The sequence below is a fragment of the Colius striatus genome, chromosome 7, assembly GCF_028858725.1.
Source record: "Colius striatus isolate bColStr4 chromosome 7, bColStr4.1.hap1, whole genome shotgun sequence".
Taxonomy (NCBI): Eukaryota; Metazoa; Chordata; class Aves; order Coliiformes; family Coliidae; genus Colius; species Colius striatus.
Genome location: NC_084765.1, coordinates 2719992 through 2743820, shown reverse-complemented (window position 1 = coordinate 2743820; position 23829 = coordinate 2719992). Strand labels below are relative to the sequence as shown.

Here is a 23829-nt window from a genome sequence, read left to right as displayed (position 1 = left end):
GGCAGCCCCTTCCAGTGCTCCCTCACCTCAACAAGGAAGAAGTTTTCCCTTGTGTTTCTTTGGAACTGTTTCTGTTCCAGCTTGTACCCATTGCCCCTTGTCCTATCATTGGACATCATTGAGAAGACCCTGGCTCCATCCTTTTGACACCTGTTCTTTATGTACTTGTAAACATTAATGAGATCACCCCTCAGTTTCAATATTCAGAGAAGTGTGCAAATTGGGTTTTGATGCAGTTTTGGCTGCATTGGCTGTGATACACTGTACAGTAAGCTCAGAAGTTGCTCTTTAAAAATTCAGAGTTTAAAAACTTAAAAATTTAACCATTGCACTGTCTTAGAAACAGCTGTTTGCAAATAACTTGCATTCATGGTTTTATGGATGAAGTGAGCTGAAGGTATACACAGCCCAAACGATTGTTGATCTGCAGCTGGTGTCCAGTTGCTGTCATTTGGAGCACAAGCCCTTTTCCCTACATGGAGGCCTAACATCCCTCTAGACTTTTTAGTACTTTTGCATGTTTCTACAGTTGCCCTGGGCAGTTTTTCAGACAAATGCTTACAAATGGAGTTGTTTAAAACTTAACGTTTCTTGCACCTCGTAACACTTACATGACATGAATTCAAAAGGAGAATCGAGCCTTTGCCTCCATCAGTGACTTGGGTTTGCAAAGTGACATGGGTTTGATAAGTAGGGAGAAAGAAGTGATGAAGTCAGTAAGCTGTAAACCCACTTCCCTGGCTACGGTCCATCTTCATTTTTGGCCACGCTTCATGACCAGCTGTCTCCCTTCAGTCTGTATCTAAGATGATCTCTTTCTCAGATGATACAAACTTGCAAGGGCAGATAAGAGAAGTGAGAAGTGTTTGCACATGATATTAATTTATTGGTCAGAATTGAAACGCAGATGTCTCTGGTGGAAAAGGACAGATGATCTTAGTGGTGATTAACTCCTAAAGGAGAAAACCAAATCCACCAAGTAGCTGACTTACGAGCTAGTGTGCTGGTAATTAGATTAAATCCCAGGCATTTTAGACATTTATTGCTGGCCAATAAAATCCCAGCTGGCCATCAGTAAAACTGCAGGTGTTAACTTGCAAAATTGTTTTGAGTAAACATCATGGGGGAAGGGGCTCCTCTTGTGTGTGTGCATTTTGGAGATGGGTCATTGTGTGCTCCAAGCAAGGAGCCCTTGACACAAGGATATGGTCTGTCTGGTACCTGTGTTGACATGTGTACTCATTATTCTTCTCCTCTCTCCTTTTCTCCACACCCCCATTCCCTGCTTCCAGTTATTAAATTCCCTATCCAAAAATCCAGATGCTGACTGCAAATATGGACTCTACTTCAGAGATGGCAAGAGAAAAGTAGACTACATCCTAGTTTATCATTACAAGAAGTCCTCGGCAGGGAGGATACTCACACGGAGAGTTCATCACAATGATTCCAGTGCCCGAAGCACCAAGCAGGACCAGCCTCTTCCTGGGAAGGGGGGACAGCTGGAAATGGGGGAAAGTGAAGCTCACGTGGATTACCATGAAGATGACAAGAGGTTCCCCAGGGAGGAGTACGAAGGGAACCTCGTGGAGGCTGGTCTGGAACTGGAACACGATGAGGATGTAAGGAGCCATTGCCATTGCTTAAAGATGAGGAGGGTAAACTGATGGTCAAATCCTGGGAGATGCTGAGCTATTCCTGTGAACCTGGCTCTGATCAAGGTTACACAAGCTCACCGCTTCCAGAGTTTGATTTCACTTCTGGCAACGCCGTCCTCACCCACTGATGTAATTCGCTTCACAGGAATGACCTGTGTGGTGTTGTAAATGCCCCAACCAGGTGAAGTTTCTTACTTTTCTTGGCCAGGACCCATGACACATCCACTTTTGCAACATGACTTTTTGATGTGTTGCCCTGTCTAGAAGCGAGGCTTAAACTGCTCTCAAAACTAATTCCAGTTGGGTGGGTTTACAGCGTGCTGCGGTTTGGGGCCACTGGTAATTCCAGTTCTGATGAAAAATACCTAATACAACCATTGTTATACCTCAGTATAGACTCCAGGAGAATGAAATTTGCTCAGGAGGTTCTGGTACGTGCTCTAGCTCAGGCGTGTGGGTCTGGGTTACAGTTTGCTCTTTCCATTCTTAGATGTGAACAGTACAGCTTGTAACGCCTTTCACCTGTACCCTGAAAACAGTGTATTCTATTAAAAGACCATTAGACTATATATATATATGTATATATATATAAAATGATGTGTGTGAAGTACTGCCAGTGTGTGATTAGTAGAAATAGCCACAGCCATATTCATTTCAAAGAAAGCTATTGCAATTAACTGATCCAACCAATTGGCTTGAAATTGCTGTGAGAGAGGGTAAACATTTATGCTGGCTTTATTTACAGGGTCTAAAAGTTAATCCAGACCTGTTAATCCAGAATGTTAAAGAAAAATAAATATGCTACCTATTCTTTGTAAATCTATATAATGAGATATATAAATGATTTGCATAGTATAATGAAATAAAACCTTTCATTTCCCTGCCCCCCAGGTGAAAATTTGACTAGCAAACTGATGTGGTCAACTGGAAGTTTGCCTGTGCAAAATCATAGCTATTTAAATCCTTTGCAAGATGGGAGATCCCCACCTACGACATGGAATATGAATTTCAAATGATGCAGAGGGGCTCAGGGTTTAAGCCAGGACATTGTAAAAGAGAGAGGACGCTGTCTTTTCAGTACAAGACACAAAACCAGATCAGGGATGGATAGACATGAAAGCAAGCTGCAGGGATTTACATCAGCTTCTGTGTCCAGCTACTTAGTCTAGGGAGAAAAACTTGCAGTGATTTGCATTGGAGCCCTAATTAATCACAAAAAGAGCAAAGGTTTCATAAAGAGACAATGTTTACTAAGTCATTTAAAGTCTCTTCAATGGAGTAAATTCAAAAGTGGTTTGGAAGCAGTGCTGTTTGGTAGGGCTGGCAGGTATTTATGTCCTCTGACTAACTTAATTCCTAGGAAGTCAGTGTGGAATAAAGCTGTGTGAAAACTAATTATTGTAATAACTGCCTGAGTTTGTATAGCAACAGGATCAGAAAGGTTTGTTAAAGTTTCTCTCTTCTGTTTGCTGAATACCTGCTAGTTTGAGACTCATTTGGCCAATGGCTTTGAAATCACTGCTTGTGTGGGAGTGAATATGGATGTATGTGGCAAGGCCAGAAGCAAACCCCATGTCCACCTGTCTCAGAGCACAGAGAACTAGTGGGATGCAAACATGCCACTAATATTATCATTAACATTTATCCTTTTGTTTTCTTCTTGTTGTTGAATTGTACCTCACAGTTTTCCTAATTAAAGGTGTATTGCTTTAATGCAGAGGTTCACATCAATCTCTAAGGCTGCTTCATTCTTTCAGCAGTTCTGATCCTTTGAGATGCTGAGCAGCTCTTAGGAGGCAGAAGGGACTCTCTCAGTCCCATTAATTACAACACACTCACAAAATCATACCATTTGGCTGGGCACCCATGCTTCAAATTGAACTGGCTTAGTCTGTGTTTTTTGTCCATAGTTATTAGCTTTTATTTCCCAAACAATTTTAATCTGTTTAACCTTGTGGTAATTGTTCTGGAAGACAATGGCATTTTTTTTAGTCTTGGGGAGGTGTTTAGTGATTGTCCTATTGTTAGAAACTAGCCCTCTCAAACAAATGAGATTTAGCTTGTTGGTGCTTGTTCCTTCAACATGCATGAAACACGAGGGGAAAAATATTTAGTTTCCTCTCACCAGTAACTTTCTCTCTTGTTTTTTAAAGACTAAAATCCATGGGATTGGATTTGTAAAAATACATGCACCGTGGAATGTCTTGTGTCGAGAGGCAGAATTTCTTAAGCTGAAGATGCCCACAAAAAAGGTGAGCCCTCGTTTTCTTTGTTTTCCCTCTGGAAGGCATAGTTTAAACACATGCTCATCCCTGAGCACCTTACAAATCCAGACTTTTCTTCCCACAAGCATTTTTTAAAATATGTTAACTAATCTGTACAGAAGATGAGAGTCACAAACTTGCTTGGTTGGGGGAGTAGAAATCAAAACTTGAAGGAGGAATGGAAATCAAGAATTCCTGGCTGTTACTCCTACCCCTGCATTTAATGCAAGGAGTGATTTCATACAATGTCTCACACTCTCAGCATGTGTTGAAAGAAGAGGTTGCAACTGATGATGAAATTTCTGTACATTTTGAAGGTCTTTTTCTTCAACCAAAACACTAAAAATGAACTCAAGGCTGACAATTCCTGTGTAGTAGTCTCACTGCAGTGGCTGTTCATACACACTGTTAGTCGTGTTTGCAGGAGGTGAGACTCCCACAGAATAAATCACCTCTCAGAATATTTGAAATATCATTAAAGAAATGACAGGATATTTTCATCAGTTCTAAATCATCTGTGATGGATAGCTACCTGTTCAGTGAGCACAGCTTAGAGATGGATTAATATTTAAACAACCTCCTAAGTGCATGTCCCAGACTGCGGAGGGAAGTCTATAATGGAGGAAGAGACAGTCTCAAAGCCCAGCATCACTTATTACAACACTAAAACCACACTTTTGGTTTGGATTTCAAATTAATCCCCATTATTGCCTCACTTACCACCGATTTTAATCAGAAGCACAATTAGATTAGAAAGAAAAAAGAAGTCTTTGTGATTCTACAGTTTAAAGCTGCTTTGCCACAAAAGAAAAGAAAAGGGTGAGTGTTCTGGGGGTGGGGGTTAGGGGAGGCTGGGGTGAAAGAGACCACTTAGACCTTCAGGCATTGCCCAGGAGAAGCAACATGCCTGAGAACATCCTCAGCCTTATTCCCAACTGAGCATTTTCCTGCAATGGGAACCAAGCCTTGGATCTGCACATAGTTTTTGTGTCTCAGAGAGAGAAGCCTGTAATCCTCTTTTGTCACCTGCTAACACGATTTCTGCATTTAGCACCTCAGAACCGCAGTTGACAATACGAGATATTTTCATCCCTTTATATGGAACAGTGGGAAAACTCTTGGAACCTCTGGGAGAGGAGATCACTTCTCTTGTATTGCACAGGGAGTCCATACCTCTTTCATTGTGCCATTGCACTGAGAAAATAGTAAACGCCAGAGAAGCCAGTGTCTCAGGAGCCTGTGCTGAGGATATCTCTGCTGGACACCCCAGTCTGATTATTTGAAATCAAACACAAGCTATGTTTTTGCTCAGAGGAAAAGCAATAGGCCTCCTCTGCTTGCCTTGGTTTGACTTTCTATATCCTTCTGAATGTTTTCAAGAAGTAAGCTACGCTCTTCAGTAGTTTATTACGATGCATTTCTTTAATTGGCCGTTTATTCCTTACAGTTCACTCACTTATGGACGATCAAAACCAAAAGGGCAATAAAGTGTTACTGTTTTTCTCTTTGCCCACTCAGATGTACCAGATCAATCAGACCCACGGGCTTCTGAAAAAGATTAATTCTGTCATTCAAAAAATAACAGAGCCCATCCAGCCAAAAGTAGCAGAACACAAACCTCAGACGGTGAAGCGCCTTTCCTACCCCTTCTCCAGAGAGAAGCAGCACTTGTAAGTAAACACTTTCTGTAAATGTCCATGTCAACAGGTTCCAGCCTTTCTGGGGAAAGGAAAAACAAACACCAACACTTTGTTAGGGATTACTGTAAAGAATATTCCCATTTTGTGGTAAATGAGCTTTTTTTCTTTAATCACTGTTGAGGAATGAGGCTTTGTAGAGCCCTGGTGGAAAATCTCTGTGTGTTCTAGCTGCTGCTGTGGCATTTAATACATATCTATAGAACTATACACATCAGCTGTCAGGCTGCCAAACACAATTCACAATGCTCTCTTTTCCGTGTAAAATGAAATGCTCAGTAAGGTTTGTATGCAGAGGTGTGGGCTGATAGGTTTCAGAGTAATTTCATTCATCTGGTATGGGATTGCCAACCAGGCCTTACCTTTTGCAATGTTATGAAGTCAGTGGTAGCTTTTGCCACTGATTTCAGATCAGTAAAATACCTGGAGAGGTGGATGTAGGAAGAAAACCCATAAGGTGGGGCCCAGCCAGAGTTTTAACTGCCCTGGATTGCTTTGATGCTGCTCTTCTTTGGCCAGCATCCCAGAGGAGAAGCTTTGAAGGCTGTGCTTATGTGTGTGCCAGCTGGAACAGACCACAGTCCTAGGGCAGGATTTCTTCACCGTACATACATGGGTTTAGTTTCTAATCACAAGATGCAGAACACTGATGCAGTTGTGTGTGGTAGTTGAGCCAATCAATGTATGTGACATCTAGCACGTTCTTGGACTTGTAGGAAATGTATTTATCTATTTGTTGCATGTAGGACGTTCCTACAGCAAAAGGAACGTGGTGGCTCAGAGATGGCCCAGCAGATGCTCCTTAACTAAAGTGTGGACATGCCTGATGGCAGTGGTGGCTTTTTTTCAGTAAGACCACCTGTATCTGTGCTGAATAAGGGGGGCTTAAGGTACAGACAAAATGCCAAGACTATTAGAGAGATTCAGGGAATTCAACTTAAACAAGCATCAACCTTTTTTTTTCTGCAGAGAAACCTCCAAATACATCAAGGCAGTGAAATGTATAAACAGCCTCTTTCAAATATGAGAGTTGGGATGGCTTTTCTTCCTAACAAGATTTCTACAAGCTACTCTTTAATGTTAGCTATGAGAGATCCCCAGGAGAAATGAAAATATTGAAGGGGTCAACAAGAGCAGGAAATTACTGTGGGGTTGGGTTTTTTTTTAACCTAATGGGCTTCCTTCTAATCTTTTAACAGATTTGATTTGTCTGACAGAGATTCCTTCTTTGACAGCAAAACGAGAAGCACTATAGTAAGTACCATGTATAAATAATTTACAGTGCCTTAGTCATAGTGTTAATAGCTGCTTTCCCAGCTTCAGTACAATGCCTGTTGCAAGTTTGCCTTTCTTAACCAAAAGCCAGAGATCACCTGTGATATCAGTGATTGAAACTGTAAATAAAGCATTTCCATCTCTAGCTAATGTGCTGAATGGTGTCTGGTGCAAACAGGTCTGCTGCCTTCTGAAACATAACTTGGATCTTCTTTCTAGTTCCCAGTTAACCTGGGACATACTTTCTCAGTACATACCATCACCAGAAAGGAACAGATTGAGATTCTACTGCCTTTCTCCCACTAGCTACCTCCACCCCTGTGACTCATTTACTGTTTGTAACTATTCATTGCTCTTTTGTAAAATGCTGAGAAATCTCCCAAGACAAATTCCAGGTATTTACAGGGAATACTATTTATAGGTTTTAGGAGCAATTCTCTAGAATAGTGTTAAAAGTGTGGAGGTTTCTGACTTTTGTTGAACATTACATATGATTTTTATTTAACATTGAAGCTTAAATGACGCAAATGCAACAAAGACAGAAAATTGCATCCCCTTCTGATTTCTTTTAATGCATCTGCTCACATCTCTTATATCAGCAAATGTGATGCAGAGGCACGCAGAACTGAGACTGGGCTGACCCATTCCTGCCTTTGTGTTGGAGGATGTCTCTCTTCCTTCAACACTAGCATGGGACTTTTCCTCTCATAATTAAGCTTTTGCAGTTCCCTTACAGAAAAAACACATTATGCAGGAACACGATACCACAAACTACTTTCTTATTACTTAAAGAACATAAAATAGAGTGGAGAGAAGATATAGCCTCTTTATAGCCACCAAAGGAGGGATTTAAAGGACAGCTCCTACGACATCCAGGGCAGTTGGAAGGGACCATGCCAAGCAGTATTTGCTGCAACACTTTTCAAAGTATAATGTGAGCTCTTTGCCCCATTCCTCTGCTGCTAATCGGTGCATTGGAATGTGACTGTGCATGCTTTTATCTTATATTTACCATTAGCCTTTAGGATGCTAAGTGGTTTCAAAAGGAGCTTATATGGCAGTTATAGGTGCCTTTTATTGCTACAATGATAAGGGGTATAAGATATCTAACTTCTCTTTCCTGCTTTGAGATTCCAGTGTGTGGACTTCATAATGTAGTTCCCTTGTAGCCTGAAGTGCACTGTTGGGGTGTGAGTGCAGGTTATCACGACTAGGTGAGTTTGACCAGGAAAGGCAGATGCAGCAGCACAGAAATGGAAAAGGAACAAAAAAAACCCCACCCCAGACATTGAATTGGTTTATTTGTGAGAAAACATTTCATCTGAGATAGAAGAAACCCACCAACATTAGCTTTTGTCTGTAGGCTTTCTTTTATATGGCTAGATATATAGTACAGAAATTCTAAGGACAAGAAACATAAAAGAGCAAATGGAGTGTTTAAAATTCATGATAACATGCTGTCTGAGAGAGTTAGCAAGACAAAATGGCACCACAGGACAAGAGGGTGAGCAAGACTAACTGAAAAATGGGCTGAAACAAAAGGAGCTCACAGCAGAGGCTGGGAGGGAGAGAAGGGATGGGGTGTTTTAAACACCCCAAGGAACATTGGGCATATAACAGTAATGCAACGTACAGTGCTTTGTTTGAGGAGTTACGGTTTAGTGGTGGACGTGGCAGTGCTGGGTTAATGGTTGGACTCGGTGATCTTCAAGGTCTTTTCCAACCTAAATGATGCTGTGAAATCTCTGTAAATCATCCAGTGATAAAAGGCACGTATCCCGGCATAATTTTATCCTGTGTGCATTTCTCTTTGTGTTCTTGTTTCTCAAAGTTCTCTCTTGCCTCTCTCATTTGTATTTTTAAACCACGGTGCAAATATTGACCCTTCCGCCTACCGCAAAATGAACAGGAATCTAGACACTCCCTGTGAGTCTTTGACGAACAGAAACTAAGCCAAAGACCTTTTACTTACTTAATAAAACCCCAACATTATGTAACTGGGAATCTCTCAGTGACAACCTTTTATCTCACTGGAGTTCAAAGGAGAAGACAGGCAGATGAGCTGCGGGGCTCACGCCATATGCCCTCATTCGCTTCCCTCCATGAATTAGGCAAGTGGCCATCAAGTTATAGCAGTTGTATTAGTGAGCATCTCCAGGAAACTGGTCCCCAGCCCCCCAGATAGGCCAGGCAATGGCCAGCAAGTGCCTCTGCCCGTATTTTCCCTCTGCTGCCCACTCCCCTGCCAGCCTTGTGCCTTGCCCAAGGACAGAGGCTTAACCGCTCAGGCAGTATCTCGAGACGTGTAAAGGTTATTTGACAACAAGTGCAACACATCTTCAAATAAATACATCTGATTTGCCACTGAGGTTGTGCAAGCTCAGAAATTTTAAGGTCAGACTGTGTTACTCCAGTTTCTGATAAGTGTACACGTTACGCTAAAGTCTGTGGGTTGAAGGTGAGGGAAGAACTGTCCCAGCATACCATCTACTCTAGGTAGAAAAAGGCTTCTGATCTTTGACTGCTGTCTAATCAGAATGAAATTATGTTGTGTGAGTGTTTAGAGCTAACACTATGTGTCCCCCCAATCCATTCTCCTGGTAGCTGGCTACTTAGTTAAGCCTTTCTCTCTTGGATAACTCAGCACGGAAATCTTTAAGCCCTGCTCTGCTGAATACCATGACTTTTATTAAAGAATGATGATTTCATCCACGTCTTGGGTTTGCCAATATTTGAGCTGTACACAAAAAAGACTGTGCTTTTTGCTGGCAGTATCTGCAGTAACCCTTTCCTTTCTTGTGTCTTACTTCTATAGGTTTATGAAATACTGAAAAGAACAACATGTACCAAAGCAAAATATAGCATGGGTAAGGAACTTTATTTAGCTTTAAGATCAATGTCATTTTCAAGTATTGGAAATAATTGCAACTTTTAACGGGCTGTGGAGTTTTTTCTCCTGCTCTCTAATGTGATATATGTGGGTATAATTGTTTTATTTGGAAATTTAATTGAATTAATGTAGCTGCTTGGAATTCTTTTTCAAATGGGAATTTATAGATTCAGCTCTAAATGAAATGGTAAGTGACAAATAGCCCCTGCAGATGTTTGTTAGGCCCTTTGCAGGGGACTGGATGGTGGTGTAAACCAGTGGATAAGATGTGCTCTGTGTTGGTTCAGTTTTACACTCACTGAAGTGGATGAGTATCATGAATTTCAATAACTGCAGTGGAAGTCTATGGATTGGCCCATTCCTTTAAGGAGTAACCTCACATTTTTATCATGGGATGGTTTTTCAATACGTTGGGTGAAATGATCTTAACTGTCCTAGGTGGAACTGAGATTAACCCAGTAGGACATCCAAGGGCTAAGGCATGCACTGAGAGCTGGCCCACCTCTTAGCCCTCAAAACAGCTGTTGCAGGTCAGTGGATGTGCAGTTTGTACTGGCACAGCCCATAGTTTTAGGATTTCAGTTTTAGGGCTTGTGCTCTAAGAACTGAATTCATCATACAGACAAACATGTCTCAAATCAGATCTCCTTAAAGATCTGTTGGCAGCTTTTCCTGTTCAGCTGTTCTATATATTTTATTTTATATGTGTCATGATGTATGGGTATGTACTTGGCTGTGGGACCAAAGTTAACAAATAGTTAATGGTAAGAGAACTTATATAAGGTGGAAGGCTAAATTCTCCCATATCTAAGCTTCTCAACAGACAACCAAGAGAAACAAGTTTGTATGAGAAAAGTGCACGAGCGTGGCAGAAATGTTTGATAACAGCTTGAATACGTTATGTCATTTATTTGCCTACAAGCAGTTAAGTAAAACAATGGGAACTTGAAATACAGGTAGTTCTCTTCAATATTGACCCATCATCTGCTTTGAATACATCAAATAATAGAAGAACAATTATGCCAGAAATTATCTCCATGCTTTGATTTTTTTTTTGGTTGAAGTAACAACGTACAATGTACAATTGTCAAGCCTTTATATACACTAAATGTTGGTGTCCAGCCAGTATTAATAGAAGCACTGTTTCCCTGTACAGCATGGGAAATCCAGATTGATCTGTGACTTTCAGGACCTTTTTCGAGTCTAGTGTTGGATCATTTTCATTGGAAATTACACATTTGCCCTCTTGACAGGGGAAGGTCATACAGCTCAGTTTGAATTCTTGCCTCAGAGCTGGTTACTCGCTTGATTTATGAGTTGGGTTTTTTTCCCTTCTTTGAGCTGGTTTTTTTCATTTTGATCCAGAAATGGGAAACACATCAGAGATTGGTTGAAGAGGGCAGAGGCTAAAGGAAAGTAAAGTGTTAGGATTCCTGAATCATTCTTCTTCCAGAGACTGGCAAGGTCACACAGTTTACCTAAATAAAATTATCATTCAGCCAGCCTGTCCATGGATATACTCGGCATAACTCAATCAGATCCTTTGTGTTCCAGCACTGGAATGCTGGGTTACAACCCAGCAAAGGTTACAAACAGATTTGAGCAAACACAGATAATGCTGCAACGTTTCTGCTCAGCAGATGAGGAAAAAAAAGTGGCTGCCCAGTGACCACTGCAGTCTTTGTCATTTATATAGCAATTGTAAACAGGTGAATTTGTTTTCATTGTTAAATACTGATGTGTAGAAGGGTACTATGTAGCTCTTGGATTGGTTGCACAGCCTTAGAGGAATAATTTATCTCTGCTCACTAGTTGTTTCTGCCAAAAGAGTGGAAACATTTGCAGACAATTCATAGACCTGTGTAATCTTAAATAGACTTTGAAGGCTAGTGTAAGATACTGAGCACTCCTGGAGCCCTTCTTCCAGCAGGTGATTAGTATCTTGAAAATGTTAATGAACTGGAAAAATTCTCAGTTCAAGACCAATCCAAAATGTCTTGGGGAACCTACAGTGAGCTGTTTCCTGGTTCATAGTCATTGTTCCTTCACATCCAGCCCCACACTCTTTTCTTAGCGATGAACTGATGGGCAACAGGGAGCACACTGTATCACATCATTTTTCTTTCCTTTTTCTAAGTCCTTTTAAATTCTTCACAGTGCCACAGGACAGTTTTTTTTGTTGATGTTCTTTTAATTGGCATTAATCAGCTTAGTCTTGCAGAAAGACAAGTACTAGGCACAGCTCTGATTCAGCACTCGAGACTGGTTCATTGAATCCCCAGATCTATCTTCACAGATAACACGACACTTTCAGACATGGGCAATACTCCAGAATTGGAAGTAGCTATATTAATGCCAGCAGCTGCAGCAAGAACATTAGGGAAGTAACATGTTCCAGCCCTGAAAGGTCCAGGTCCAGCTGAGTGACCTTTAGGAAGGGTGGAGTGAGCTGCAGTGTCAAAGAGCCCCTCGCCCTTGTGCTCCTCCAGACTTCCACTTCCAATTCCCCACCCACCCTTGCCTCCCGTACTCTGAAGTAGCAGTACCTGTGAAAGCAGGACTCCCCAAAAGTCCCTCGTGCCACATACATTTGATAGATGAAGCATTAATTGCTCTCAGCCTCATGCATGTCACTAATGAACGGATGTGTAAACAGGGAAAGGAGAGGGAAGAAAGAAGGAAACTACCCTTTTAAATAAAAGACGAAAATGTGGTAAATATGGTAAGTATAACGCCAAGGTCTTTGCAAAGGCTTTCCCTACAATTTCTCTAATCAATCTGAAATCTCAATTCAAAACTTTGTGTGGATGATGCGTGCGTATGCGTGTTCCCGTATGCCATCAATTCCAGCCATATTCTTCTCGTGATCCAGCCTTCTGCTACACACTTTCAAATCTGCAGGCTTGCCCTTCAATCAAACTGACTTTTCAGAAAATGTGATTTATTTTAATGACTAATTTCAAGTCATTGGCTTCTAATCCTTGATTCTCAAATATATATGACTTCCTCTTGCTCTCTGCAGTTTTCCATTTCATAAAATGAGTCATGTTTAATAACCTACATGATTAAAAATGAAACTACGTGGAAAGGAATGAGATGGCAGAAAAATCAGTATCTGACCAAATGTTCAGGGAAGTCTCCAGGAAGGATAATAAAGTGAGACTGTCTAACCTCAACATCGTAAATAACTATTATGTCTTTGTTTTTCAAGGCATTACCAGTCTGCTTGCCAACGGAGTTTACAGTGCTGCGTACCCTTTGCACGATGTAAGTGATCTTGGGATATATTTTTACATGTTTACTATCTGACACCAAGAAATTCTGACTGTGTTACCTATTAATGGTATCATCCCAAACACAAAGGTTTCAGATCCTGGCTTCCTGCTCGCTTGTATCATGATTATCAGTAACTTCTGCAGGGTGTTTCTATCACTCTGCTCACTTTCAATGAATTCCTCACCTCTGCTCTACCTTTGGTGATCATAAGTGATGCTAGAACGTAACATTAGGTGTTTTGGTGGCCTGGTTCCATCATCCACATCTCCCTGGCATCCCCCTTGAAAGTACAGAAACTGCATGTCTGTGCTACTGCCTGCCATTGATGAAAAGCATCACTGCAGAACTTACTGATGAAACCTACTTGTGAGCAATTCAGTAGGATGTCAAGAGCGTGTTGTAGTGTTCATGCAGAGGATTAGAGAGGAGTAGGGAATTTTGGTGGTACTCAAACACAAGCTGGGGATTCCCATCCTGCCAGAGGTACACTGAGATTTTCAGGGTATGACTGGAACTGACAAGCACGCACCCTCAGATAGACCCTCACAGAAGGGCTTGACAGATGTCAAGAGGACATGGCAGTCGTGCTGCTCACAAGGTACTGGCTGTGTGAGCACACAAGGCTTGTTGAGCCAGGTGCCAGTTTTCCAGTGTGGGATGTGAAGATAAAGTGTGTCTCCCTAGTTTTTTACTCCCCACACTCGCATTAGTTTTACGTGGGATCACGAATGTTTTATCTTGGTGTAACTGAGGCCAGAACGGCCTCTTTATCTGCCTGATGTTTATCGGAAATGTCAGGCACTCTTAAACTACAGCAATATCACTTAGAAATCCAGAAAGGTTAAATAAACTTCTCTGCATGTAGTTGTCTCACGTCTTTAGACAGCTACTGATAGTCTTGTATATATGTTATTGATTGGCTTGGTTTACTCCTTTATCATGTTTAAAAATAGCTCCAAATTAAAAACTCAAATCTAATCAGCCCTGAGTGTTTGGAGACTCTGGATAGGGATCAGCACTCTCAGCTGGTCTCTTCTCTTTCAAGTGGACTGAGCTGAACCCCAAATACCATGGCAATACCGCATCCTTTCCCTTGACATTTTTAGGCCACCTTTATCACTTATTCATTCCTTTTTTTCTCCAGTGACAGACGTTATTACTCTTTCTTAATGCGCCCGACGACAGAAGACAAAGTGTGCCATGACAAATGAACTCCTAAAATACAGCATTATTTTACAGATTGCTTTTTCTGGTTTTGATGCATTAAGTGAGTGGGATACATGGGTATGCAAGATGCATAGCAGCTCTGGGCACGACTCACTGAGTGACGCACATTTTCTCTTCTTTTTTTTCCTTTTTTTAAAGGGTGACTATGAAGGTGAAAACGTGGAACCTAATGACAGAAAAGTAAGTTGATATAGAGGGGTTTTAACATATTTACAAGAGTCTCAGCCTGAGGAGTTGTTGGAGTCTGGGCATTTGACAAGGTTTCATAGAAAATACCACTGAAAGGCCTTAAATGCCAAGCAGTAGAAGTACAGAAGTACTATCCAGTGTTTACATTTGCCTAAATGCAAAATGCAGTATGGATGTGGATCAATTACCAAGCTCAATAATGATACATTTCTTGCCGTGCTGGTAAGAGCAGTGACAGCATTTAAGTGTAACTCTTCCTAAAGTTCAGATGACGTCATTTCACGACAGTACTGAGGAGAATACGTTCAGTTGTATTCCAGTGTCTGTACCTGACATAAATCCTGCTTTGCTCCACAGCAAGCTCTGGTCTCAGCACTTCAACCTCTGCTGACTTAATATGCTGATCTGGAGTGTGAGGATCAGAATTAGAAGAGGAGAAGGAGACAGTTGAACCTTTATCAGAAATGAGACAATCTTTACCAATAACGTTTGTGCTTATGCTTTCAGTCTCTGCAAAGGTTTGATGTGTGTTGTTCAGCTAGAAGCTGCCCTGTGGATGCATACTGATGCATTGCATCACTTCTCACAGAAGCCTGTGGTTTATATTGTGTTTCTGTTGTTTGTATACTGAAAGAGATTTGTTCACTGCAGTAATATGAGTAGGAATTATTTTTTTCACAAGACAAAGCAAATTGCTCAACCTTTACAGAAGTGGTGATTTCTTAAATTCAGAGTGCAAATGCTATGTACTCCCAATCACACTTCTCTAAAGAAGTTAGTCTCTTTTTTCTGTGTATCAGACAAAAACTGAAGTAGAGAGGTTACAACCAGTCCTCTCAGGAGCTACTAGATTTTTTTCTGACATATATGTTGGGCTTTCAAACTTGAAACTTTTGCCTTTCCAGTTTGTTTCATGGTCACATCTCCAAACAAATGCTGTGGACATTAAAGTCGTAGGAAAAGCAGATCTAAAGCCCTCCAGGTTGGTCGTGTGAAAACAGGGTACACAAATTAGGGGTTTCTTGGACCTTAAGATTCAAATGGCTCATCAAAAGACAGCGACTGTTATTTCAACCCCCTCTATCGATTTGTGTTAAAAATACCACATACCTGTCATTTCATTATTAAGCAACACATTGCTCAACCAAAAATAGGATCAAAGTCCCTGTTTTCTCAAAGTGTCTGGATTATCATCTTTTTTTCCCCCCTAACTTTTCAAACCTCACAAATTCACTCATTTCACAAGTTCACTGTGTGTTTGGAAATGTTTACCTTGGCTTTTGACTTCCAGTTCCCTCAAGTAATCTTTTGGTGTGTTTTGGCATGTCTCTTCTGGTGTCATGAAGCTTTCTTTAATCTCGTCCAGTGCTAGGCCAGGCTTGTGTCTTCTTTAACAAAATTAAAGATTTGAGGCATAGAAATGAAGTAAATATTTAGGGCTAGTGTGCTGATCTCCTCTAATCGTGTCTTTGAAGCTGTACTTTGGATATCAGGCTGATAAATGTCAGGATAAATGAGATAATTCACTTGTACTTTAGGCACAAACTTGGTTTGAAGTGTTGTACACAACTGAAACGGGGCACTGATGAAACATCTCCTTAGCCTAGTATTTTCCTGATATGTCTGACCAGCTGAGACCACAGAAAAGGAATCTAATTTCCAACACAAACTTAGCTTGTAAAAGTGAAGTAAAAGAAATAATAGAAGGAAGAGTCTCGGCTAGTACATATGGATGTTGAGGTGCCCCAAATCATTGTTTCCTAGACAACTATGTCAAGTTTCTCATGATAAAATAGCCTGCAGATTTAAGCAACAATATCCTATTTGGTCCCTCTATGAACAAGATTAGTCATGTTGCCCTCCCTGTAATGATAAGTGATTTAGGTCTTGGTTCTCCATTGCAATTTCTTCCACGGCTGAGTTGGTTGTGCAGCCCTCACACACCGATGAAGGTTTGTGTAGCCAAGCTCTGAAATCTTTTTCCTTTGTTGTCTTTTGTTTTTCACTCAACGTTTGATGAAAGAAAATACCTCAGTGATACTCTGTTAATGCTCTCACATTTGAGGAAAAAAGAAAAAGATGATGAATTAATGAAAAGAGAAGTGACCATCAAAGCACCCACTTGAAATATTACTAGTTTGTTCAGGAACATCCCTCTACCAAGTTCATGTCACTGGTTTGAAGCAGGAGGAGTTGCAGTAAAGGCAGATCTGACTTCACAAGCAGATGTAAAGCTTTTCTTCCCGTGTCCCACAAAGGAGATGATGGTTGGGTGGCCAGCAAGCACAGTTTGTGTTCTCCAGTAGGTTTTGTACACATGTTGATTTCTTGTTGACTGTTAGCTGAACCAAATCAGGGGGAAAAAAAATCAGATCTGAGAAGGACTTATTTATATATTTTACGAAGTAAAGGGTAAGTTGAAGGTCTCAGAGGATCCTATTTTTCTCAAAGATCCAATTTCATAACTCACTAATGGGGGATCATTGTTTTCCTTGGCCCGTATCCTAAGGATGAGTGGAAATTGTCGTGTTCTTTTAGTTTAAAGCTGAAAAACTCTTCACTGCAGCCTGTGAGGCACCTCTGCATGGCACCTCTTGATGAATGATGAATATTCTAGATGATATAGTGAAAACAAACGAGTTTATTCTAGAGGGTTTATTCTGTCTTGTAGCTCAAAGCATATTCATCTTTCAGATCCATTCTGCTTAGATACCTCCTACAGATCATAAAATCGGGACTGCTCTCCCTGTCCTTGCTGTAGTTATCCATCATTCCAGTTGCCCAAGAGCCTTTTAATGTACTAGAATTCACCACACTGTTATAGCATGCCAAATCATCGAATTTGTTTTTAATAGTTAATGCAGACTGCGTGTACTGGCAGGTTATGGGTTGAAACCACAAAGTGTTGAGAGCGGACCCACTGTGTGAGCTCTGCAGTTTTCTGGGACAGAAGATGCTCGTGTACTCAGCACTTTATCTCTCTCCTTGCTTTTCTGTTTTACAGCTCCTGTGTGAGGAGTGGGCAAGCTATGGAGTCTTTTACAAATATCAGCCAATTGACCTAGTGAGGTGAGAGCTCAGCCCTTAACATCACGTTTCTATGGGGCAATGCTGAAGCTGTGCACAGCGATGCTGGAGTGGGTGTCCCTGCAGGGATGCTGCCCTCAGTGCCACCCTGGGGGACTCCAAAGAATGAGAAGTTCACTGGGAAAAAAAGTGTTTTCTGTGGGTTTGGAAACATTCTGATGTATTCCACTTAGTGTGAAAGCTTCCAGGGAACATATTTTTAATGCATTTTGTTTGCTGGGACTCTTTAGAGAAAATGAGGTGCTTTTTAAAGAGGGTTGGCTCATGAAAGATCCAAAGATACCAATTCACACAGCAGAAACACGGCGTAAAAAAAATTACTAGTTGGACTGACTTGCTCTTGTGGTGCCCACATCTCTGAACTCCAGGCATCATGAGAAAGAGAGTTCTCTGAGAAGCAAATAATTCCCACAGGTCATGAGATCTTACATTCTCCACGCTTAATCCAGATGTGATTCATAATTTTAGCCCTCTTATATTTTAAGAAATAGGAAACATTTCTCTCTCTCATTTCTCTTTTTTTAAATGTCTTTCAGAAAATACTTTGGAGAGAAGATTGGACTATATTTTGCCTGGCTGGGAGTTTATACACAAATGCTTATTCCAGCTTCAATTGTAGGGATTATTGTTTTCCTATATGGCTGTGCAACTGTGGATGAGAATATACCAAGGTAAAATAATTAAATAAATGAGATTATGTTATTGGAGGCCCCTGAAAACTCAAAGTAAAACGGTACTTTTCTCTAGAAATGGTTTGTCACTCATATCTAGGGTGAGGACAGATGAAACTGTGGCTTCTAGTTTCTAGGACCGTACCATTCACTGCCCGACATCATCTTTGCTGGCCATGCCTTCCCCAGGTCTGTGCCAACTGGCCCTTGGCAGAGGATGGTGTGCTCTCCCTCCTCTCTCCCTGCATGCTTTCTCTTTTGGGAGCTCTGCTTACAATGAGGCCACCTCCACACGAGTCAGGGAGCCTGCAGCCCCATCAATTTCTGCTTCCAGTAAGCAACGGAGCTCTACCAAAGGGCTGAGAGTGGGCAGAAGAACTGCAGCACTTTTTAAAATCATTAGCATTTATTGTTAATCTTACTTGGGGAGTTTGCATTCATGTAGTAAAAATAATTCTTGGCTGGTTGCTCAGGTGTTAGAGTTGGTTTTTTCCTAACTTGGATCATTATGTTGAAAGAAACCAACAAATTACTGCTAATGATAGGTTTTAGTGCTTCCCATCATAAAGTGCTGATGAGGGCCTGCGTGACACAGAGATGATTCAAGAATATATATGCCTAAAATAAGCCATTGTGGTCACATTAACAAAATCTTGATGTCTTACTATTTTTAATTTCCTAATGAGTTTTGTATTGTAACATTTTTGAAGCCCTGTGATTTTGCATTCTTCGTCGTGCATGCATCATCAGATGAAAATGACAGAGTTTGTACAACAGCCATGAGCCCCGAGGAACAAAGCAGATAGTGGATATCAAGAAATAGATGGGTTTTTTTGTTCATTAAGGTTGCTTTGTACCACTTCCAACAGTTAAAGGAAGTCAAAGGGAGGGTCACTGCTGCTATTTCACAGATGGAGTGCAGAGAAAATAAATTGGTTGAACTCCAGAGTCTCGACACTCAGCGCTTCCTTTGAACCTTATCTGTTGCTGGAGAACAAGAATGATCTCTCTTTTTTTCTACTATAAGATCCTATAGTAAAAAGCACAGAGCCTTATGCCTCCCATAGTGCTATCTCTAATTCCCTGGAATAGTAGGGCTGGGAATGGAGTGAGACAACAACCTCCTGTGAGGATTTGAGCCTCTACAATGGTGTAGGTTCGGGATGGAGCTGCTCTCAGGAGGAAGAGCTGAGGAGCACTGTTAGGGTAGAAAGTGGAGCCATACTGACTGTGCTTTTTCCATATCTTGTTGCTTCGCTGCAGTATGGAGATGTGTGACGAGAGAAACAATATCACCATGTGTCCCTTGTGTGACAGAACATGCAGCTACTGGAAGATGAGCTCTGCTTGCGCGACTGCTCGTGCAAGTCATCTGTTTGATAACCCTGCAACTGTCTTCTTCTCAGTCTTCATGGCTCTCTGGGGTAAGAAGATAGATGCCTTCATGTGAAGTTTTTAATGATTTAAAATACAACAGGAAGAAGCAGAAGAGATAAAGCAATGTATTTGTACTTGGGCAGTTAATTATATAAAGAACTTCCCTTATTTTTTTTCTTTCCCATGCAACTGTCACCCCCAAATTTATATTCTGGACTGAGGGCTAAAATTCAAAAAGTCGCTCCAGATGAATATCAAATGAAACTGTTAAGCATCTGTCATAAAACTGCTGCATGGTATGTCAAAATTTCATTAAGGGGATTGCACAGCTTGCCAAAAAAAAAAGAAGGAGGAGAGAAAAAATCTACTTGCAGAGCCAGATTTCACTTTAGAACATTATAGAAGAAACGTATTAATGTACTCTGGGGTTGAGAGGAGGGCTCCACAGGGAAGTGTAATGGCCTTTAGCATCTCAGGACAAACCAAGATTGATTCTTGAGTGTGCTCTGAGATGCAATTAAGTTTATCATCAAGCAGGCATCATGCATGTAGACTGTGAAGCCAGAGCTGTTGCACTGTAGGCTTTTTTGTCTGAGGCTGACTGCCCCTGTACTTTGAGCACGTCAGTCACTTAACCTTTCTTGGCACATCTGTAGAGCTTGGTTAAAAATATTAACCCTCTCATGAAATCTTTGTGAGAGTGTCTTCAGGAATGGTCATAGAGGGCTTTTCTCCTCCATGCTGAAGCAGGGATAGAGACCTCCTTTCTTGGGCACCCTGGGGCCAGGCATGGGGGCTGGAGAAGCCTGCCATCATCCTCAATGCAGGCCATGAAGGACTGTTAAGATAAATGGGAACTGGTGGGGTTGAAAACCCATGTTTGCAGCTGGGAGCTCTATACAGAAAGGCTACAGAGAACAGGGAAATGTACATGATGGCCCCCATCATGTAGTATGATAACTACATACTCCCAGCATCAGTGAGAGCAGCACAGGATGATCTTTGACTCCCTCATACACTTTGCTCCAAGTCAGCAAATAACCCACTTTGGAATGCATTTAATTCTAAAACCATAGCCTAAGTTTGTATTGGTTGTGGTATGTGGGGAACCATTTTTACATTAACATTCATCTGAACTGATTTAAATGGAATTCAGCTTAATTCAGTCTGATAAAAAAGAAACCACTCTCAGGTCTCCATTTGAGATGACTATTTGAATGCAATGCTAAGAGTACATCATCAAGTGCTGTAAGTAAAAGGACAAGGACAGTCCTGCAGAGGGATTTTGGGAGAGCTGCAGGTTCAGAGGGAGAGCTGGGAAACGTGGGGAGGTTGAACTTGATCAGCCTTGTAGCAGAAAGGAGGGATCACTGTCTTATAGATCATCTTGCCATGCAGCATGTAGATAGAAACGTGATATACCCTAAAGCAGGATGCAGCGTCAGAGACTTTAAATAGTCTGATTCTCTCATATGGAGAGTCAGGTATTGGTCTCAATCTCCCTCATTTGCCTTTATTGTGTGAATCCCACGTGGATCTCAGCCCATAATACTCTATTGCCCAAAAAGCAGTGCTGTTTGCCTCCCTGTCTGTAGCAAAATACTATGAGTCTTTCCATCCTTTGTTTGTTGTTTGAATTTGTGGGGAAAGTGAGGCAGATTGGCAGAAGCCAGTTTGTGTGCTCATACAACATCAGGCTTAGTATCTGAGATGGTTTCAGAGTTGGATGTGAAATTCTTTGGGGTCAACATAAAATTTGATTGTGATACAATAACATGTAAAATGTTGTTTCAAAAAATTCTTTTTGCATTGGGAGAATCAGAGCTTTTCCCATATACTTTTGATTTTGAGTTATTACAAATTTAATTCCTAAGGGATTTGTCAAAACAATTAAAAAAATGAAACTAGTGCTTCATTTTTTAAAGAAATGGTATGGAAAAAAATTGTCTCTAAATGTGGGCAGAGAATCTTACTCACACGAGTGCTAAAAGAGCTACAGCACTGAGCTGGGCCCCAGTGAGAAGTTCAGCATTAAACATGGACCGTGGCCCAGTGCTGTTTGGTATTAAATGGCATTAAAAATGTCAGAGAATCCAGATAAGATCATCTGGACAATAAGCTTTGGGAATTATTAAGCTCCACTTATGCTTGTGGGCCCAGATGAAATATGGAAATGCAGGTACACTTGGCAGAGCGGCGGCTCATCGCTACCTGGCACGTTCGCTGGGGGCCTGTGAAATGAGCTGGCAGCGTTTCAGAAGCAGCCTTTTCATTTTGCATTGTTGTAAGTCAGTGCCACGAAGGATTTCCAGTAGCACTGAGCAATGATGTCTCGTTTATTCTCCATACTTCTTGCTGGACATGGAAGCTGCAGACCCCAGCGTGAGAGCTGCCTGCAGTGGGGAGAGGGGACTGTGCCATAGACTCCTTTTAAGATATAGCTATGGCCATCCCAATTTACAGGAAGCCTGCAGGGGCTCAGTTGTAAGTTTTGCACATGAGGGTTTCACTTGGAAGGTGAATGAATGTCACGACCTTGGCTTGGATGCAGTCATGAGGGTGTCTTTTCCTCTCCACTCAACTTTCTTGCCCTCTCCCTGCCTCCGTTTTTTTCTGGATATGAATGTTTCTGAGCACATCTGTTAATACTCACTGCTGGAAACTCCCCTGGGAGCAGCATTTCTTGGTAGACTTGCTTCTTTCATAATCATTTCTTATACAGCACTGGTGTATTCCCAGCGTCTAAATATGTCCTCTGAGAACTTGCTGGGTCTCAGAGGCAGATAGACTGATATAGACCGGGATTGTTCATTGGAACTCAATAATTGCCTTAACGAGGTTTCTTTTCTGTAAGTCTTCTCCATTGGGAAAAAAAAAAATAAAGCAATGTTTCTAATGATAAAAACCCTTAAAGGCTTCATTTTTAACAGCCTGCTTACCTGCAGCTTTCACACTGACATAAGTATTTGGGTTTGGAGGTAATCACACTATTACAACCAATAGACAGATGTAACTGCAACAACGTAAAAATGCTTTGTCTTGATAGCTTTGAAGGAATAACTATGCCATCAGTACAAACTAGTTAAATCATTCTTCTAGATGAAACACTGGTTCGTTGTGGACCTATGGATGGAATTATATGCAGGTGAAGACCAACAATGTCAGTAGTCCCACATACAAGTATTTAATTAAGTTTGAGTGTCTGACTTTCGTAAACCCCTTGAAAATTGTCATCGTCTTTCTACATAAAGCTATGGATGTAACAAATGCCCTTTCTTTTAGCTTACCTAGATAAAAAGGTTGTCTTCTAGCACTTCAGTATTTCCAAGATAGATGTTACTTAAAAAAAAGGACCAAAACTAAGTTAAGCTGGCCTATATATGATATGATATTGCACCTGCTGAGACTTTTTGGAGAGCAGAACCTACAGACATACAGCAGGTGATACAGAGAGTGGCCAGCAAGCCTCCTAAGACAAGTCCCAGAGGCTGATGTGATTTTTTTGGTAAAATAACAAAAATAATTGTTAAACTGTTGTTTCAGCTGCCACCTTTATGGAACACTGGAAGAGAAAACAGATGCGTCTCAACTACAGGTGGGACCTGACTGGGTTTGAAGAGGAGGAGGTTTGTCCATTCAGTTCTCACCCTTTGCCTTCCACCATGGTGTTACTGATAGCTCCTTGCCTTGATGTTGCCTCCTGAGGAACTGCTCTTGGAGTAGTTCCATCATTTAGAAGAAGGGAAAATCTCTGTACATGAACTATTTGAGGTTTTTATAGCAAGGGTATGACTAGTATGTCTTGTTGCCATAGAAATGTAATTGTGTAGCCACAAAATGTAGGGGTTTTTTTTTCAAGTGTGTAGTTGGGTCACACCTAGCAGCATGGGCATGGAATGTACAGCTCAGACCTTGGGGCTGGGTTGGTGTCAGGGTGCTGAAAACTAAGGACCTCATTCATCTCACACTGCTGTAAATCAGAAATGAAGTTATGGAAGCTGATAAAGCTACAGTGCTGTGAAAATGCACTGAAAAGTTCCTGTTAACTTTAACAGTGCAAGATCAAGCACTGACTTGGAAAATGCCTCAGGAAATATTGCCAGACATGTGGGCTTAGGGCACTGGGAAAGACACAATGTGCAGTTGTGGGGTTTGAGGAAAAAAATCAGTAATATCCCTGGCCAGGTTTATGCTAAATGTGCTAAAGAGCACGAAGGGGAA

General features: G+C 41.2%; 1 protein-coding gene across 1 annotated transcript in view; it reads left to right on the top strand.

The window, feature by feature from the left end:
- The window catches only part of ANO1 (anoctamin 1), a 45666-nt gene that overhangs the window by 2546 nt on the left and 19291 nt on the right, over window positions 1-23829 (top strand). The window contains exons 2-13 of the mRNA XM_061999299.1: window positions 1293-1619; window positions 3809-3907; window positions 5438-5589; window positions 6816-6870; window positions 9707-9758; window positions 12438-12503; window positions 12993-13048; window positions 14423-14464; window positions 17478-17542; window positions 18097-18231; window positions 19495-19655; window positions 23152-23234. Of these exons, the coding sequence (XP_061855283.1) occupies window positions 1293-1619; window positions 3809-3907; window positions 5438-5589; window positions 6816-6870; window positions 9707-9758; window positions 12438-12503; window positions 12993-13048; window positions 14423-14464; window positions 17478-17542; window positions 18097-18231; window positions 19495-19655; window positions 23152-23234 (1293 nt within the window). The remainder of the gene's footprint in view (window positions 1-1292; window positions 1620-3808; window positions 3908-5437; window positions 5590-6815; window positions 6871-9706; window positions 9759-12437; window positions 12504-12992; window positions 13049-14422; window positions 14465-17477; window positions 17543-18096; window positions 18232-19494; window positions 19656-23151; window positions 23235-23829) is intronic.